The 18,194-nt window shown below is 37.6% G+C and overlaps 4 protein-coding genes and 1 pseudogene across 6 annotated transcripts; 3 read left to right on the forward strand and 2 right to left on the reverse strand.

Moving 5' to 3' along the window:
* Positions 1-510: 510 nt before the first annotated feature.
* LOC18606908 (putative carotenoid cleavage dioxygenase 4, chloroplastic pseudogene) lies at positions 511-2,428 on the reverse strand (annotated as a pseudogene).
* A 1,678-nt stretch (positions 2,429-4,106) lies between these two features.
* On the forward strand, positions 4,107-6,923 carry LOC18606909 (coatomer subunit zeta-1-like). 2 transcript variants are annotated; one of them, XM_007040797.3, is made up of 6 exons: positions 4,107-4,252; positions 4,760-4,919; positions 5,344-5,491; positions 5,598-5,675; positions 6,328-6,412; positions 6,577-6,923. In XM_007040797.3, exons 1-6 carry the CDS (start codon positions 4,250-4,252, stop codon positions 6,634-6,636), a joined length of 534 nt encoding a protein of 177 aa, XP_007040859.3. In that variant the 5' UTR covers positions 4,107-4,249; the 3' UTR covers positions 6,637-6,923. The 2 variants fall into 2 exon arrangements, with proteins under 2 accessions (XP_007040859.3, XP_088661193.1); XM_088805067.1 differs by lacking the exon at positions 6,328-6,412.
* A 588-nt stretch (positions 6,924-7,511) lies between these two features.
* Positions 7,512-10,611, forward strand: LOC18606910 (F-box family protein). The gene is made up of 9 exons (XM_018117749.2): positions 7,512-7,697; positions 7,786-8,025; positions 8,125-8,198; positions 8,621-8,693; positions 9,092-9,202; positions 9,605-9,779; positions 9,895-10,013; positions 10,228-10,288; positions 10,375-10,611. The coding sequence occupies exons 1-9, from the start codon at positions 7,632-7,634 to the stop codon at positions 10,443-10,445; spliced, it is 990 nt and encodes a 329-aa protein (XP_017973238.2). The 5' UTR covers positions 7,512-7,631; the 3' UTR covers positions 10,446-10,611.
* A 535-nt stretch (positions 10,612-11,146) lies between these two features.
* LOC108661384 (uncharacterized) lies at positions 11,147-12,841 on the forward strand. Its single transcript, XM_018117750.2, has 3 exons — positions 11,147-11,284; positions 11,935-12,225; positions 12,330-12,841. The coding sequence occupies exons 2-3, from the start codon at positions 11,958-11,960 to the stop codon at positions 12,575-12,577; spliced, it is 516 nt and encodes a 171-aa protein (XP_017973239.1). The 5' UTR covers positions 11,147-11,284; positions 11,935-11,957; the 3' UTR covers positions 12,578-12,841.
* Positions 12,842-13,170: 329 nt separating this feature from the next.
* ABCE2 (RNAse l inhibitor protein 2) lies at positions 13,171-17,916 on the reverse strand. Of its 2 annotated transcripts, none has more exons than XM_088804998.1 (13): positions 17,744-17,916; positions 17,506-17,617; positions 17,021-17,106; positions 16,820-16,917; positions 16,575-16,692; positions 16,405-16,494; positions 15,436-15,740; positions 15,150-15,345; positions 14,880-15,065; positions 14,501-14,770; positions 13,881-14,126; positions 13,621-13,754; positions 13,171-13,541 (listed from the first exon to the last, which is right to left on the reverse strand). In XM_088804998.1, exons 2-12 carry the CDS (start codon positions 17,606-17,608, stop codon positions 13,635-13,637), a joined length of 1,818 nt encoding a protein of 605 aa, XP_088661124.1. In that variant the 5' UTR covers positions 17,609-17,617; positions 17,744-17,916; the 3' UTR covers positions 13,171-13,541; positions 13,621-13,634. The 2 variants fall into 2 exon arrangements, with proteins under 2 accessions (XP_088661124.1, XP_017973237.2); XM_018117748.2 differs by having other exon boundaries at positions 17,506-17,624; positions 17,744-17,901.
* Positions 17,917-18,194: the final 278 nt, after the last annotated feature.

The raw sequence follows: 18,194 nt of genomic DNA on the forward strand, positions 1-18,194 counted from the left end.
ACACAATAAGTTCCAAATGTAGTAAAAACCGGAGAAAAATCTTCTGTTGGAAAAACTGTCACCAATAAAAGAGTCAAGCTTGCCTTAAAAGGGATTAAGTGCCCGGGGACTACCATGTCTGTTCAGGAACTGGTCCCATAAGAAATGTGGCAAAAATACTAGTTAAGAAAGAATTCACAAATTTAATGACCGACAAATCACCTAATTTTGTCAAAATTTTGAAATAAAAATAGTATTTGATGATGTAGATTAAGCATTTTCTTCTTTTGTTTAGTGGAATAAGTGTTAGCAATAAGAAAAGAGGCTGTCCACCTGACCTCCCAAGGCAAATTACAGGGTGCACAAGTCTAGTTGGGAGGAAGAGCCGCCCATTCACGGTGATACCAAAAATGATATATTTTCCTTGGGTTGGACAAGGACTGGTAGTACGAAAATATACCCTCCTACGCATGTGTGTTTTTGTTTCATCCAGGTTGAAATATTTTCTAACGTAAGATGAGATGCTCTATATTTAAGTCCGAAAGAGAGGAAGTCTAAGGCATTACTACTTAATTATAATGCTACATATACAACAAATTAACTAAGCGACGGAAGAGAAGGTCGCCTTACAATTTGTTGAGTTCATTCTCCTTCACAAAAAGTCCATGGAAGCCGTAAGGGATACGTTGGGGTAGCTTCACGGTAGCCACTATGTCAAGATTGGGTGACTTTGCATCCATCACCAAGAATCTTGATTCTCCTGTGTTTTCATTATGAACATATGTCAACAAATACCCATCATCCTCCTCCGCCTCTGGATTCTCCGGTGCTCTGGCAACAAAGAAGGGCTCCCCACCGTAGCACCCTGGGCCGTACATCCTGCTTCCCACCGTGCACTCCTGGAACTCTCCTTTGGACACATCCAGCTTCACTACTCCTGATATTTTTGGCAGCGGCTCACCTACGCCAGAGTATACGTACCTGTTCTTTTTAGCTAAGTATGCTGGGTTTATCACTGCAAAGTCTAGATTGCTTGATGAGATCGGCTGCCTTGTTACCAGCCCTGTCTTTAGGTCGACTCTTACTTTCTCCATCATACCGTGGATAAGGTCCGATCTCTCCAGGGCATGTTCTACTGATATTATATTTGGTGCTAACATAAATATCGCATTGCCATCGTCCACTTCCCAAGCATTCACCACATGCACGGGGTTGAACCCTGGCACATCAAACCATCTCATTTCTGAATCATTTTTCGCATACCTAGGGATGACTCCAATTCTTGGCACTTTGGCCGGATTTAATATCATAGGAGAACCTCCTTCTAAAATCATTTTCATGGGCTTTATTTCCATTTGTATGTCGGGAAATAAGGCATAATTCTTTGTAATTGCAAAATCATGGACGAAAGATGGACGGGCGATAGACAGTATGGGCACATCTGAGTGTTTGTTTCCGTCTGCGTCGAAGTTAAAGTAAGTTAGAAATGGACGTATCAGACCATATCTGAAAGCAAAGGCCTCCCCACTGTCAGGGTCTATCTTGGGGTGAGCTGTCATGCTGGCCAACAGTTTTCCGTCAAAATCATGGCGATCCAATGTTTCTATATCACCACTGGGCGTCAAGCGTACAGCATAAGGTAAATCAGACTCACCAAGAGCATAGAGACGGTTGCCGAACAAAGCCAAACTAGTGTTTGCAGGACCAATGCCCTTCGCAGGATTGTAATGACCAATTATAACTCTAGCTGCATAGAGCGCACCACGGGCCAGACAAGCAGGCATGCTGCTGAAACTAGAGAAAAAATTGGGAACAACCGGAGAGCCGATACTTTGCTCAGTGGTATACTTGTAAGTCTTGACAAAACGGCTGCACAAAGTGGCTTTACCCTGGGAAATTCTAAGGGAGTGAAGCATGCCATCACCGTCAAAGAGGTGGTAAGGGCCACGAGGTTGGTACTGTGGATTGGGGCCATTGCGTATGTACGCACCGTCTAGGCATGACGGGAGGGATCCCTGTATCACCTCACAATCCGTTGGAGGGAGCTCATCAACAGAAGCAAAGTTACCCGAGAGCACGAACCTGGGATCAAATGCGGGGCGTAGAGGAGGGTCTATTGAGTTGTTGATAAAGTCATTTAATGTATCAAACATCCTTGTCGTTACCGTCGTTTCTGCCTTTTTCTCTGCTCCAATCGACGACGAGACCGTTAGTGATGGAATTTGGATATTTGAAGTTGGGGGCTTTGTTTTACTCGTTGTAGTGGTTGAAGTTTGAGATTTATTCTCCATTCTAACAGAGGAAATGTTGAGGTGAGGAGCATGAGATGGTCCCGGGTGTGTCGAAATGGTTTTGGAATTGGGTAGTGTCACGGTGGGAGAGGCGAGTTTTGAGAAGGAGGAGGAGGAGAAAGCGTCCATTGTTGCTGCGTCTCTTGACAAACGACCAACAACAATAAGGAACTTGTAATGAAAGGAGAAAAGGAGTGTTGCAACTTATACTTGTTTATCATCCGAGTGGGCACGACTGAATCTTCACCAATACGGCAACGAAGGGAGAAAAAGGAGTCTTGCAAGTTATGCTTACGTATGGGCCGCGGGGCACGAATGACTCATCAATACAGCCAAAATTAACGACCCAACCGTTTTGATTAAAGTTGGTTTGGTTTCCTAGAGTTAACTACACAAATCAATACGCCTTAATCTATATGTGAATCAAATTCGGTTCCTATGAAAAATATTTAGAAAATAAAATCTTGAATGTATCAAATCAACATAAGAGAAAATATCTTCATTTATTATATTTTATTTTAAAATCAGTATTTCGGTGTGAATTGACAATTAAGCAATTATAATACACACATAATTAGTCACTTTAAACCTTTTCAAAGTTAATATATATTTTTAACATATTTAGGTGAGCCAACTAACTTAATTTATAATCTATAAACGTACATCAAATTACTTTGTAAGTATTTTTAGAAATTTAGACAACATTTTTTACTAGCATGTAATCTCAACTCTACATCAAATTGGAACCTATCTAGCTTAGCTTAGCTAGGTATTACCTTAAACATCTAGGGGCTGCTCAATAACTTTGAAAGTTTAAAGTTAATTATTCAAATGAGATCTTTTTTATTGAAATTGAAAAAAATTATTAAAATTTTTAATTAAATTTATAATTCAATAAATCAACTATTACATAAAATAGAGACAATATAACAATATAATATAAACTCTAACTTAAAATAAAAAAATCTACAAAGATTAAAACAATAATACTTAATTATTGAATGCAAATGAGGCTTACGATTTTATGAAGATAATAATATAATAAGTTTCTTGCATATTCTTTGAAAAAAAATTGAAAGTAAAAAAAGATAAAGTAAATGAGAAAAGAAGAATTCAAAAGTATATATTATACATTAAATAAAAAAAGATAATTGATTTTATATATATAAAAAATAACTGTTTTTAAATTTATTAAGCACATAATTAAGAAAGTAAAAGAATATATTATTTTATTAATTATCTTGACTGTTTTATTAAATAATTGAGAATAAAGATTTATTAGGCTTAAGAGATAGGTAAATATTTTAATAATTATCTTCATTTTTGTGTATTTTTAATCTAATTAATTATATTATTATTATAAAATTAGGAAGAATACCGAAAATTTGGGGCCTAAAGCCACCAAAATACCCTTTAGCCGGTATTGAAACATCTCAGCCTCTTTAATACTTAGCTTCTTTGGGCTTATAAAGGGTAGGAAGATGTATCTATAGATGTGTAAAAGAAGTGGTCCTGTTCCTGTAATCAAACAAGCTAGGCCACCTGTTTTAGGCTTATAAATTTCAAGCACTCTGTGAGATGAAGAATTCTTTGCTTCTGCGCATCATTTTCTCGAATAAAATCAAAGCAATGATTTCTTCCGCAAATGGTCCCCGGTAGTTATACGGGAAGTGAAGCAATCGGCTGACTGCACTCAAAAATCAAAATAGTTTTAAATTGGGGGCAAGAGCCCAAAAGGAAAAGGCCAGGCCACAATCATTTTTGGGTGCATAAAGCGCCGTGCATGTTCAACATGTAGGCCGGCCCAAGAAGAAACTGGGTCCTAAATACACATTTTGGTGGTCGTGGCCTTCTTCTGCTGTTTTCTGTTTTCTAGGACTCCCATTCTCCCCGCCCCGTCTTCGTCGCTCTCTAAATCTCTGTCAGAGGCAAGCACGGATCAGATCTTTTCCCCGGAAATTCTAGCCTAAATATCAAATATGGTCAGCTCCCTTTCTCTACTAGACTCATCGTTTTGTAATTCTGATGTAACTTTTGAAGAGTTTTACTTCTGGCTGTGTTTGGTTTCAGTTATTTCACTGCAGATCTAAACTTGTTTGACTAGAGATCGAATTCGATTTACTTTGTAATATATACTTTTCGCACAATGGACTCGGATCCGATCCGTTTTTTTCTTTTAACGGATATATTTTGTAGATTTTGTTTGTTTGTTTTGATCCATTGTAGAAATTTCTTTTAATCTGAATGGAAACTAAATTGGAGAGTGAAGAACAATGTTAATCGAAACTAAATCCAAGATATGAATGTGGGCCTGAATTTAACATTGCACTGAAAGTATGACCTCCTTTATCTCTGTTAAATCCCATTGGCATTGTTTCCTGTTAGCAGAAGATCTTGGTAGAGTTATCTATGGGAAGATTAGAGATGGTAGGAGATCAAGATTTGGGTCATTTTGCTATCCTTAATTGTGTTTATGGTGGTGTTTGTAGGAGTCATGCCCTTCTGTTAAAAATATCATTCTTCTGGATTCCGAAGGGCAACGTGTTGCTGTTAAATATTATTCAGATGACTGGCCAACTAACAGTGCTAAGGAAGCTTTTGAGAAATCTATATTTACCAAGACTCAAAAGACAAATGCCCGCACTGAAGGTAACAATTTGCAATATTCTAGACCTCTTTCCATGTTATGTTACTTGCGCCTGTATGTGTTCCTTTGTGCTGTTACGTACCTATTTTCTCCAATCATGTTGTTTAAGTATAACAACTATAATGCACATGTATCTGTCCCTTCCCTTTTAATGTTGATTGATAACCATATGTTCTTAATCTATGTAAGGGCAATAGATATATTTGAATAAATGAAACTGGTGAGTCGATCAGGTTATTAGTTTGATAGTTTCATCAGTTTTAAGAAAATAAAATCTTTTCTGGCACCGAAAGATATGTGAGAGATATCATTTTGCACTTTGTTTTATTGCTTTTGCATGGGAGGACAATAAATGTCATTGATTGACCTTGCTTAATTTATTCATACCATTTCTACATAATTATGATGCTGTTTCCTTGTTTACAGCGGAGATAGCAATGTTTGAGAATCACATTGTTGTATACAAGTTTGTTCAAGACCTTCACTTCTTTGTTACTGGGGCTGAGGATGAAAATGAGCTCATCTTGGCCACGGTTCTTCAAGGTTTCTTTGATTCAGTTGACCTTCTCCTAAGGTTTTCAGAATCTGTTATTACACTGTTTACCATCTCTTTATACATGCTTAGGTCATATCACTACGAAATTATTCTGACTCCTTTTGTTAACTATCTCTTCTTCCAGAGGCACTGTGGACAAGAAAGAGGCACTGGAGAACTTAGATCTCATTTTGTTATGCCTTGATGAGATTGTTGATGGCGGGTATGCAACATGATTTATTGTAGCTAAAGTTTACTTATGTATAACTGCCACAATACTTAATTTATCTTTTTTTGTTTGGTAATAGTTAAGATTTCTTGAATTTAAAACTTTAGCACACTGCCAATTACTAAAAGAATTAATGAAATTAAAAAAAGGAACATTCAATGGACTAGTCTCTGTTCAATGAACATTAGCCTGTCATTGCTATTTGAAACTGTTGTTATTGATCTTTTGCTAATATTTGAATGAAAAGACAGTTTTGCAGACACATAAATTGGGTTAATAACAATTATACAAGTAAAGAAAAGACAGTATCTTGTACGTTTTGCCCTTCTAACAATAACTATATTATATTTTTTGGGTGTACATGCCCTTCTAGCAAAGCCTTTATCAAAAGATAGATAAATCTAAACGGTTTACACAAAACATTAGGTATTTAGACTTCTTGGCTGAAAAACAAATAGGTAAACAAGAGATGGAATTAGGCTTTCTTGACTTACTCAGATAGTGTACCTCTCTTATACTTTTGGGAGTTCTTGGCAGGAACTAAAATGGTAATCCTTAGGGCCTTGCGGTTCTGAGCCATCTCAAGCACCTTCAGGCCATGAGAGTGATTTTCTATCCTGGTTAACTCTCTTTTTCTCCTTTGCAGCATCATTCTAGAAACTGATGCAAATGTTATTGTGGGGAAGGTTGCTAGTCATAGTATAGATTCGGGTGCTCCTTTATCTGAGCAGGTATTGTTTGGTTCCTGGAAACAAACATCACTAAATCGCCCTTTTTTTTTTTTTTTTTTTCATTCTTCCAACATTTCCTCCATGAGCAGGCAAACATTGAACCATGTTATTAGTTACATGTCATTGACTCTTGCCACCATATTTGCTTTCTTTATGTTTTGCAGACAATTAGTCAAGCATTGGCCACTGCTCGGGAACATTTAACAAGATCCCTCCTTAAGTGATGATCGAGGGCAGAAGCAATGAGATTTATCCCGTTACATTTCTAGTTTTCCTATTCTTGTACCCTGGCTGATAGGCATCAATTTTGCTTCAATGTTGCTTTCTTAATATGAGTGGATGATGATGGTCTATGGGGCTGCTATGCTAGCCGGTTCTTACCAAAGGATTGGAGCATTTGTTCCTTTTTTCATGTTTTTCCTGGTGTAAACCTTGATTTATTTGAACATTAAAGGCAAATAAGAGCGATGGAGATGGAAGGAAATTGATGTTGGGAATATCAAAACATAAATCTCTTGATAATTTTCCTTATCTTGGATAAACTTATGTGACAAAAAGAGCTAGTGCATTCAATTAGATGTAAATCTAAACTTTATAAATGTTACATTTGCGTGCCAAAAATTGCTCACTATATTACTGAGAATTTTAACAATAAGCCCAGTGTAGGAATAGTATAGTTTGAAAAAAAATTGTAAAATCATTTTGATGAAATATAATGGCATTTAATAATAAGGGAGTATTCCGTTAATACTTTTGTTAAATTAAAAATACATATCCAAAAAATAAAATAATAACACAATTTAATATTTAAATTTTATTTTTTAATGCTTTATTGCTATTAAACAATATGTAAAAGACCTTGACCAAAAAAAAAAAGAAAAGCCTAGGCCTAGCTGCATTATTATTTTTTTTAAATTATCATCCATTAATTTGGGTTTTTCTTTTTAATAAATGGATTAATTTTTATAAGGAAATAAAAGATATTTTGAATGATTCAAAAAAAATTATTTTGAAAGTGGGGAATCTGACAAAGCCCCCTGTACTCATAGAATCCGGTGGGCTCGTCCCAGAACCGGCCCATCCAACCCATGCCTGTCTGTGCTGCTGCGCGCTTATCCTCGTATCCATCCAACACACACCCTTTGGCTTCTCAAAAAAAATAATCCAATTCCATCCATCGCCGGCGAATTATCCGTCCGGTCACCCTCCGATCTGATCCATGACCTTATCAGACGACGAAGACAAGTTCTTGGCAAACTTCCTCGAATCCGAACTCTCCAATGAGGTTCTCTTCCCCCCCTCCTCTTTCTTTACCTATAATTTTTATGCTTCTCCGATGGAAATTTGATGAAATTGAATTGTCTCGATTTTAGGAGGAGAGGGAATTGGAGGAGCCTGAAGCCAAGCGATTGCGCGGAGGAAAGGATGATGAGGAAGAGGAACCAAAACGCAAGGGAGAGGGGGCTTCTTGTTCCAATCCGAATCCGGATTCGGGTCCGGGCCAAGTGAAGAACAACAGCAGTATAAGTGTTTCTCGGAGGATTGAGAGTGGAACTTTTAGCAAGATCCCTCCTGAGCTGTTCCCTCACATCCTCAAATTTCTTTCATCCGAGGTGCTTTTCATAATCTGCTCTTTGAAATTTTTGTGGTTCTTTTTCTCAAAAGTCTCAATTTTGATATCGTGTTTGTTATATATACATATGAATTTACAGGATCTTGTATCGTGCTCGCTGGTATGCAGTTTCCTGAATTACGCGGCAGCTGATGAGTCCTTGTGGCGTCGCCTGTGAGTTTTTTATTCTCTTTGGTTTCTGATATTCAAAATTTCTTCCTTTTTCTTTTTCTCTTTCACATTTTGTTGATTGTTGATACATCTAGCTCAAGTTATCTGCATAATGCGTGGTTAATGTCTTAGACAGAAAAATGGAATTTGCGTGATGGAAAATGCATGTGCAGTTCCTTGTTGAGTGTATTTAATGTCTGTGTTACTAATTTACTGGTTTGTTGTAGTTAATTTTGCATGTATATTTATTTCTTTGATATTGTTCTAGAGGTTTAGAGGTGTGCTTTTTCTCACATTTTTGTTTGGCATGCCGCACACCCCCCACCCATATGTATGTAGGTATATGTATTTGTATCCCATATTGGCCCTTTCACTCAGTAAATCCTGGCCCTGCTACTTGAAACAACAATTTTGAACTTGTGTAGGTATTGTATGAGGTGGGGTTTGTTGCCTCCAACAAAAATAAGAGAATGTGCTTGGAAGAAGCTTTACATTCAGGTACTTTTGGTTTATACCTCTCAATTTAAGATTCCTTTATGTTTCAGATTTGTATTTTGTTAACATCCTCAACTTATTTATCCTGTGAAAGCCCCCTGTATTAAGTTAGTGGGCACACAGCCTCCTTGCATGATAATTTTACTTGTCCTCATGATTATGATGCCACTGTTGGTATTTTAATTTTTGTTCTTGAACTTTGAGGGCTTAATATGCATACATAATCAGCTTTTCGTATTAAAAATTGAGTGCAAAAAGGTATGTCTTCTTTCTAACATCAGCTTTTAGCATAACAATCCTTATTGAAATTTTCTATCTGCATACTTCTTGAGGTCGAATCAGCTGGTCTGCATGCTTCTTGTGACATTTTCAATGTAATGAAACATGTTTTTCCTTTACAGCGTGATGAGGAGGATATGATTGAACTTGTTAGGAACTGTCCATCTGAATTTAAAGAGTACTACATTCAAATGCAAGCAGCAAAAAGAAGCCAAGCACCTCTTCCTTCGCAGGTAACATGGTTTTACTGATCTTTGACCCATTAAAAGAGGAAAAGATGTTTTAGGGTCCTTGCACTGAGGATATTGTAGAGATAGCTTATTGGAGTCCTTTCATTTACAGACTGTGTTTTTGAGTAATATATATTCAAATTTCCCCCATGTTTGTTGAAAGCTATGAATGTCATGGTAGTGTCAAAATCATGACGTGCTCCATGAATTTAAAGAGAAACGTTCCTTAAAAGCCATCGTCATTCTTCAGCAAGAATATTTCTTTTTGAATGCAAGAACTGGTTCATCCTTTAAGGACATGCATGAAGATGCTTAAATCTGTTTTCCACTTACAAGAATCCAAACTGAAATGTGTCCTTTTGGCTGTTTTCTTCTTCTTTTTCATTTTTTTCTCTCTTTGTGAAGGTGAAGGATGACTTGATAATTCTGGACAAGACAGTTGCTGATCAAGTATCTATGTGGAAAAGCAGTCGGGGTCTGGCTGATAAGGTTGTTGCTGACCATGCTTGTTCTGGAGAAACATGTTCGTACTACCAAATTGGAGATGTATTTGTTTGTGAGAAGACTGGGCAGGTTCATGGTAGGACTTGATATCAGTTGTGGCATTTCTCTTGCACATTAACGTGTACAACTGCATGCCTAATTATTGTGGGACTTCAATTTATGGTTTTCATTTATGCTTTTTCTTGTCCCAGTATGTGATGATACTTGTCGAGAAGTCATTTTGGACCCCACCAATGAGCTTTTGGTCTGCACAATATCAGGCCACTGTTTTGATAGGTTACTGTCACCATCCGAAATGGAATTGGATCCAGTGAGTAGAAGTTCTCTTTAAGCTATTTGTTCTTCTTGCAAGGTTTCCATTAAAATTTTAAAGTAACATTTCATGAAATTTTGGTTCACGAATGTGAAAAGGACAGCCTTTTCTATGCTATTTCTGTTTTAAGGAAGGATATGAGTTCATCATCTTCACTTTTTAGATTTTATTATCGATTCCTAACACTTGTATGTGCTGGTCAAACTTCCAGGAGCAACAGCAAGGAGGTGGCACAGATGAAGCAGAACCATTCATGGGATCTGGCAGATTTGGTAATAGAAATTACTTGAATCTCAATCTTGAATGCTTTCCCTGGTTTTACTGCGTTGTATATCTCTCATTTTGATGTCTGTGGCAGCACGAGCTTACTTACTAGGATACAACTGCGACGATGAAAAGGAGCTGGAAGCTGCTTTGAGGTTTTGTTGATCCAAATCTTTGTTAATTTTAGGTGGGTGTATTTATGCGGGTAAATTAGTAAAAGGCCAAGGCCACAAATGTTCACATGTCTGGCATATGAATGTTTAGGTTTTGCTTGATTCTACAGTTGTACGACTGTTAGATATAAGTCAGACCATTCAGTTTTAAGCTATCATATTACTTGGTTATATAGTATGATAAAAATCCCCCGTCCCTGAATCTTATATTGTAATATTTTGGCCCAAGGCGAGTGGCACATGATTTCGATTGAAGTCAAAGCATTAGCACATGGTTACCCGGGGATGGATGATAGGCAACTGATATTGCCACCCTTAAACTAAACAGGAAATAGTCGTGGTTGGAGCATAAAATTATGGTATTCCCTGAAAAATACCACTAGTATTTTGACCCAACTCAAAAGTAAAGAGAATGTCGAGCTTCCTTCTTTTAAATAAAAAAAGATGAAAACTGTCGGGATGAAATCATAGAAAGGTTTCTAATTTACAAGTACCCGGTCACTGCCACTTTCTTTTCTATTTTATTTTGGAAGTGCAAGGAAAACAAATAAAGAAAACAGCAAGGAAAATTGAATTCATTCGTGGAACAAAATGAACGAGAAAGAAAAGGTTCCAGAACTACAGCGTTATGGTTGCAGTGCAGATTACATATATATAGTCCACGTGTCGTTCGCCCCTACGGATTAGCCGAGTCGATTACGCGTTGAAGCAACGCGTGGAAACCCTTCAAATTCGGAGAGATATATATATATATATATATAATATATATCCAATGTATATATCCAAATTTTGATTTAACGCAGTTGTTCGTACACCTCTCTCTCTCGCTCTGTAAGACCTCTCAACTCATCTCTTTAATGTTGGCTTGTACCTTTTCTCTTATCTCTCCCAGATGTTCTTCTTTCATATAGTTATTCGCTTCTTATTTTAAGTATTTTGTTGTTTTGATGTCATCTGAAACGTTGTTTCATGTTTTGTGATCGTTTGTCTTAACGTATGCCGGCCCTGCTCCATAATCTTATCAAAATTCGAAAACATTCCCAGAACATGGCTCCGTTTTCTGAAGATCTCAAAATTTGTTTAATTTCTCATCAACTCTTTGGGAAATTTTTGTATTATCGCTTCCAATTGATACCTTTTTGCTTGTCTAGTTCTTGATTGGATCAAAATGGCGTCTTTTGATTTGGGAAATTTGTCGACAGATGGAACTCTTTTTTTAAAAAATTTTGTAATTTCTCGCTTGCTGGAACAAGTTTGTCTGATCATGGTATCCTGATCTTGAGTCCTGACATTGTATGTTATCCTCCATACGAATGTTTGTGACTTGTTTACTTGTTGGGTAATTCGGGATTTATGTACCAATATTTATGATTATGTTTTTCCTTTTTCTTATTTTGATCAAAGTGTATTATGTCTTCACTTTCTAGAAAGCGGAAATGTTAAATGTCTTCTCATCACTGCTTTTGCTATTTGTGTCACAGGACTCATTCTTGGTTGAAAAAACATGGGAAAGGACAAGGACAAGCATAAGCACGATGACAAGGGTCTCTTTTCACACCACCATGGTCATGGAGGTTACCCTCCTGGTGCATACCCTCCACCTCCTGGGGGATATCCCCCTGCTACAGGGTATCCCCCTCATGCAGGATACCCCCCGCAAGGTTATCCACCTCAAGGCTACCCACCAGCTGGATATCCTCCTGGTGGATACCCTCCATCTGGTCATCCTGGTGGGTACCCTCCATCTGGTTATCCTGGTGCATCTCATTCAGGTAAAGTTCCCAAGGTTATCGTATACCTCTACCTCATGAGCTATAATATGAGAATCATCCGTGCCAATAATTAGCTAATCTTGTATTTCTGACTCTATCTTTAGGGCACGGTGGCCTTGGGGCAATGATTGCTGGTGGGGCTGCAGCTGCTGCGGCTGCTATGGGGGCTCACCACGTGGCCCATGGTGTTCATGGTGGTCATCATGGTGGTTATGCACACCATGGAAAGTTTAAGCATCACGGTGGCAAATTCAAGCATGGGAAGCATGGAAAATTTAAGCATGGGAAGCATGGCAAATTTAAGCATGGGAAGCATGGATTATTTGGAGGCAAATTCAAGAAGTGGAAGTGATTTACCTGGTTGTCAACTGAATGTAACGAATTGACTCCCAAGATCTCTAGTTATGGTTTCTATGAATAATCTTTTCGTTTGCCATTGGTTTACATTTCGAAACACTGTTGGCTGAGTCGGACGTAAGCAAGCAATTATTTGTCGTTTATGGCTTTTATCATATGTTTGTACATGAAACTGATGGATCGGCCGAGGTTAGTACCTGTTGGGGCCTGAAATGGTTATTACATGCTTTAAATCCAAAGAGTACAACCTTTTGGAACACTCTTGGTTTGTATCGGATTCTTTCTATGGCACACTTCTCCTAAATGGTTGTTGCCTCTCTGCTAGAGCCTCAAAGATGAAGTTTAATGCTCATACTCGTGGAATAATCCAAAAAGTTTAATGCACACTAATAGTCATTTATTTCTAAAATAAGATAAGGTTCCAAGTGGAGAAAATTGAACAGTGTCATACTCGTGGTCGAGAAAAGAGAAGATTCCAATTAATCATGAGAAAACTAGAAAAGCAAATGGTATCAACCAATGAAAAGATAAAATTAATGTTTGCTTCAAACAAGAAAAAAGAGCCCCTTAAAAGGTAGAGTAATGGAGTAACTGTAAAATGACAGAACCTTAAATTATAATTCAATAAACAAAGATGAAGCTCAATATCTCAATTCAACATCCTTCCTCTTAAATATTCGAACATCTAGTGAAAAATACCACGGAGGTATGGCAAGACAGAAAAGTACCAAGCATTCTAACTCACCAAATATCAATCAAAATTGGTGAAACAAAAAAGCACACTATAGGATAAAATTTTTCTAAACAAGTGTTATGTGAGCTCCTTTAGCAGCAAGATGGATATGAGCTCCTCACCAGGCGAAGGACCTATTTTCCACTCGTCAACATATCAGAACAACTCATTTGAGATCCCATGATTACCCAACATTGATGTGCTTTCATCTTATCACAATTAGCAACTGCAATGGACAGTAACACTAGTTCAGCAGCCACCAGATAAGTGCATAAACAATCTAACAGAAATGAATTATTTCACACCTGTACGAAACATGTCAATCATCTAAATAATAATATGACCCAGCAGACTTTTGCTCTCTGTCCTTAGTTGAGTCCAATTTGTTGATTCTTGGTCGGTAATTGGTTGGGTCCCGCCTAAACGTAATGTCCAGATGCTGTGGAGTGCAACAATGTGCAACAGTGAGCACCAAACAGCATGCACACACAGGCAAAGTGTAATAAGAAATTTCAAAGGAAAAAGACAACCAATAGAGAAGGGAGGAAACAGCTGCAAGACTCACAGATAAGAAGAGATTCATGCCAGTCAACAAGGACTGAGGAGAATTTGCAATACAATCCACTGAGGGCTTCCCTTCATACACAATAACTCGATCTGCAAGGTAAGTCGCCATTATAAAATCATGCTCAACCACGAAAGCAGTTTTCTTTGCATGGAGGATAAACCTCTTTATGACTTTAGATGCAACAATACGCTGCTCAGAGTCAAGATAAGCACTTGGTTCATCTATCAGATAAATATCAGCTGGCTGCATGAAATAAAACAAACAAGTGCATTAGGCAGTGGCCCAATGTATTGGCCCTTCAGAGCATTAGGGGCAGCAGGTTAACAACAGCCCAAAACAAAAACCATATGTCCTAAAAGGTATACAATGGAACAATATTACATGGAAAAGTAGATTGTGTGGGAGTGTGTGCACATTTAAGCATGTACTCAGATACATGTGCATGGAAACATAATGCTTCGGTTGGAATGAAGGACACCCACCTATCATTGGCACCTCCAACAATTTAGGTTCAAAACCAATCACATTTCAAATTTGTCAGGAGATACAGAGAACTTGGAACATCTATTTTTCAATTTATATATATCCTTAACTGTTGGTGATTTCAAAATGTTTACCTTCCCAAGGCATAGACATAATGCCACTCTTTGCAACTCTCCTCCAGAAAGATTAACCACTTCCTGATCCATCAATTGTTCAATGAGAAGAGGCTTCATCACATCTGAAACAAACTGAGGATGCATGTATGAATCACGTATCTTTTGATGTAGCAAGTGCCTGACTGTAGATTGAAATTTGGGACTGATCTTCTGGGGCTTGTATGAAACATTAAATTCGGGTATCTCCACATCAGAACCTTCGATGCTATCAGATTTCAACAAACCAGCCTGCAGGTTTACTCAATAATATTAATCAACTTATACAAGAGACAGGAGATTCATAATGACTTAACACAGGTTCTATAATGAATGCACAAACAATGAAAGAGCAAAATACCAGCATACGGATGAATGTGGTCTTCCCTGTACCATTCTCCCCCAGCATTACAATAATCTGAGAATCAGTAAATTCGCCCTCAATCACTTTAAGTTTAAAGTTGCCCTGAGTTTTTGTCATGGTTGGGTATTTGTATCGTGCATAGGTTTCAATTTCCTCAGCACTTTCCTGTGGGGTCTCTGCAACCTAAAACAAAAGGGAAACAGAAAGTGAAGACAAGAACTTAAAGCTGAATAAGGTGTGCACAAATGACAATACTAACAGGTTTACCTTGAAGGTTAAAGATTCATCTCGGAACCTTAGATTTTCTGTAGGGACAAATCCAGCCAAGAAGATATTGATTCCTTCTCTTACAGAAAAGGGAAGGGTTACAACTCCATATGCACCCGGTTTTCCATACAAGCAGCAAATGAAGTCCGATAAGTAATCCAGGACACTAAGATCATGCTCGACGACAATGACATAGCTGAAATACAGTGTACAAGCGTAATTACCCAAATTAGATCTGTTCAACTACTAAGAAGCATTTAAGACTAGGGACAAATGAAGATTTAACCTATTAGGCCTGAGAAGAGATCGAACAACTTGTGCTGCTTTTAGTCTTTGTTTCACATCAAGATAACTCGAAGGTTCATCAAACATATATATCTCTGCATTCTGTATGGCAACAACAGCAATAGCAAATCTCTGGAGCTCACCACCAGATAAATCCCCAACATTACGGTCTATGACTTGGTTCAGTTCAAGATCAACACAGAGTTCTGACTTCATCTCTCTCTCATCTTTTTGGTCAAGCACCTGCCCCACATTCCCTTGAACTGCCTTTGGAATATGATCAACATACTGTGGCTTGATGATGGCCTGTTAATAAAAAGACTATCAGCAGATGTGAAGGCAATATAAGGTATCGCAGGAAACTTCTCAAAGTTGCTATATTCATTGTTGCCAGCAATGCAAAACATATAAAAGTTGAAGAGGAAGTAGCACTTCTTATCAATCATCAAATTTTTGCTTGCACGTTCCATAGTTAAAGAACTTTAGATTACAAGTAAAAAGGAACATTACAGGCGGATTATTCAACTAAACTATCTTAACTGAAAAATTAAACAGGTTCAACTTCACATAAGTTATTCCCCAGGGACACTCAAGGGGCCTAGATTAGACTAATAAGGGATTCCAACACCAATGCTGGGAATATAATTGAAGTTAAAAAAAAAAAAGGTCACGGTTAAACTATTTATGATACTTTGCACAAACTGAATCACACAAGATATCTTTTATGGACTTCTCTTAAAAAAAGAAAAAAAGATCTCCTTTATGGAACAAATGTTGAATTATAGGAAAGTTAGTTGTTGATATTGAAGCAATACCACCCATTGAATCCCACAAGCTAATCAGGAAAAATTATAAAAAAGAAACATGCAATTTAAAGATGCAGAATCAAATCACTTTATTTTCCAAAGGTTAAAAAAAGCCCTAAATGTATTCAGGTTAAAAACACTTAAAAATCCATGTAAAGAAGCACCTTCAGATTATCTTCCAAGATGCGAGTAAAATAATTCTGCAACTCAGATCCTCGAAAATAGGTCAAGATTTCCTGCCAATCTGGAGGGTTCTGCAAATGGATTGTCCAAATACGTAAATAATTAACATACATAAAGAAGCAATTAATGAAACAAAGCCTCAAGGAATTACATTGAAGCGGCCCAAGTTTGGCTTGAGTTTGCCAGCCAGAACTTTAAGGGCAGTTGACTTCCCAATACCATTGGTTCCAACCAGACCAAGAACTTGCCCAGGCCTTGGAACTGGCAACCTGAAATCGGAATTCAAAACCATCTCAATCTACAGAAAGCAAATGGGGGTGGACAGAGGATGAGAAAAACAAAGAAATAGGAAAAATGCCGCCAACAATTTTCTAGGAAAAGCAACAATGAACCAACCTGTGTAATTTGAAAGTATTGGGACCATATCGATGGGTTGTATCTTTATCCAAATCTCTTGGTAAGTTGATAATTTGAATTGCTTCAAATGGGCATTTCTGCATGAACAGATCAAGCGTTCAGCTTCAGCCAAATGCTCTTTTCTATCCCACATGGAAACAGACACAGAAAAGGATATGATAACAGAGCAGGATTACATACCTTCACACAGATACCACAACCAATGCACAACTCCTCAGAGATGAAAGCAATCTTAGAAGCAGGAGTAACCTCAATACATAGCTTCCCTGAAGCCAGAGTACTGAATGTGAGACACATAATTTGTAGCACTTGAAGACATAAAGTAGACCCAAGAAACAACTGATGGTCAAACAACAGCCGGAAAAGCTCAATAGTAAAGCTTATTCGGCCCAAAAAAAAAAATGGTTGATTGATGCAGGTCAATTTTCATGCGTGCGTTTTGGGATTGAAAATTTATCAGCTGAAACTATCATTGGGAAGAATTCATTAACTTAATTCCATTAAGATCAAATAAAAATCCTTTTTTCTTTTTACCCCAATTTCCAATCTCAGAAAACAGGAAAAACCCCACCAGCGAAAACCAATAACAGAATCAATTTTCCAGATAAAATTAATCAGTCTCGGCCAGAGTGAAGTTTAATTTATTTTTTTTTCAAAGGGGTTACCAGTTTTAACAACAGGGCAGCTCTTCTTGCACTCTTGGCGGCACTTCTTGGGCTTGCAGCGGTCGGAGCTGACAATCGCAATACGCGTCAAGCGATCCGCCATTCCTCTCCTCTGAACACTTTGATTGACAAAAAAGAAACCCAAATCAATATTAACAGTTAAAAGGAATTAAATAACTAGTAAAGATTATTATTTAGTATTAGGGAATTCAAGGTCGGTTGCGTTTGTTGATTTTACCCTGTCCCCGGCCGGAATCAAAGAGCGACGGACGACGGAAATTGGAGAGAGAGAGAGAGGGAGGGCGTGTGCTTGGATTGCGACGAGATGAGCGTAGAGCACACGCACGTAGTCTAAAGTGGACAACGTTAGGGTTTTCACTTCTGCTTCCGTGTCATAAAAACAGGGCTTGGCTTCTGTCTTTTAAGTATTTGTGTAATTCTCTCTCTCTTTATCATGTCGGTTTCACAGTTGGGTCGGGTACGGGTCTTTGCCGTACACTCCAGGCGGGGCGCTCCCAATCTAGTACTAGAGTTACACCGACTTTATATTACTAGTAAATTTACCTTTACTAGAAGAAAATCATTTTATTAGTTTAGTTACACTTTATTTATTTTAAATGCAACTTCTATCAAAATAATAAAACTAAAATAAAATTTTGGCAAGTGAAATTTATTTTCCGAATTATTAA

This window comes from Theobroma cacao, chromosome 3 (genome assembly GCF_053813885.1).
Source record: "Theobroma cacao isolate CCN51 chromosome 3, ASM5381388v1, whole genome shotgun sequence".
Taxonomy (NCBI): domain Eukaryota; kingdom Viridiplantae; phylum Streptophyta; class Magnoliopsida; order Malvales; family Malvaceae; genus Theobroma; species Theobroma cacao.

Coding starts and splice junctions, on each gene's coding strand:
- ABCE2 (XM_088804998.1), bottom strand. CDS start 17,608: ATGGCGGATCGCTTGACGCGTATTGCGATTGTCAGCTCCGACCGCTGC. Junction 16,693..16,819: donor AATACTTTCAAATTACACAG/GTTGGTTCATTG, acceptor TTCCGATTTCAG/GTTGCCAGTTCCAAGGCCTG. Junction 16,495..16,574: donor CAAACTTGGGCCGCTTCAAT/GTAATTCCTTGA, acceptor ATCCATTTGCAG/AACCCTCCAGATTGGCAGGA.
- LOC108661384 (XM_018117750.2), top strand. CDS start 11,958: ATGGGAAAGGACAAGGACAAGCATAAGCACGATGACAAGGGTCTCTTT. Junction 12,226..12,329: donor TCCTGGTGCATCTCATTCAG/GTAAAGTTCCCA, acceptor CTCTATCTTTAG/GGCACGGTGGCCTTGGGGCA.
- LOC18606910 (XM_018117749.2), top strand. CDS start 7,632: ATGACCTTATCAGACGACGAAGACAAGTTCTTGGCAAACTTCCTCGAA. Junction 8,199..8,620: donor GAGTCCTTGTGGCGTCGCCT/GTGAGTTTTTTA, acceptor GAACTTGTGTAG/GTATTGTATGAGGTGGGGTT. Junction 10,289..10,374: donor CATGGGATCTGGCAGATTTG/GTAATAGAAATT, acceptor TGTCTGTGGCAG/CACGAGCTTACTTACTAGGA.
- LOC18606909 (XM_007040797.3), top strand. Junction 5,492..5,597: donor TCAGTTGACCTTCTCCTAAG/GTTTTCAGAATC, acceptor CTCTTCTTCCAG/AGGCACTGTGGACAAGAAAG. Junction 5,676..6,327: donor GATGAGATTGTTGATGGCGG/GTATGCAACATG, acceptor TCTCCTTTGCAG/CATCATTCTAGAAACTGATG.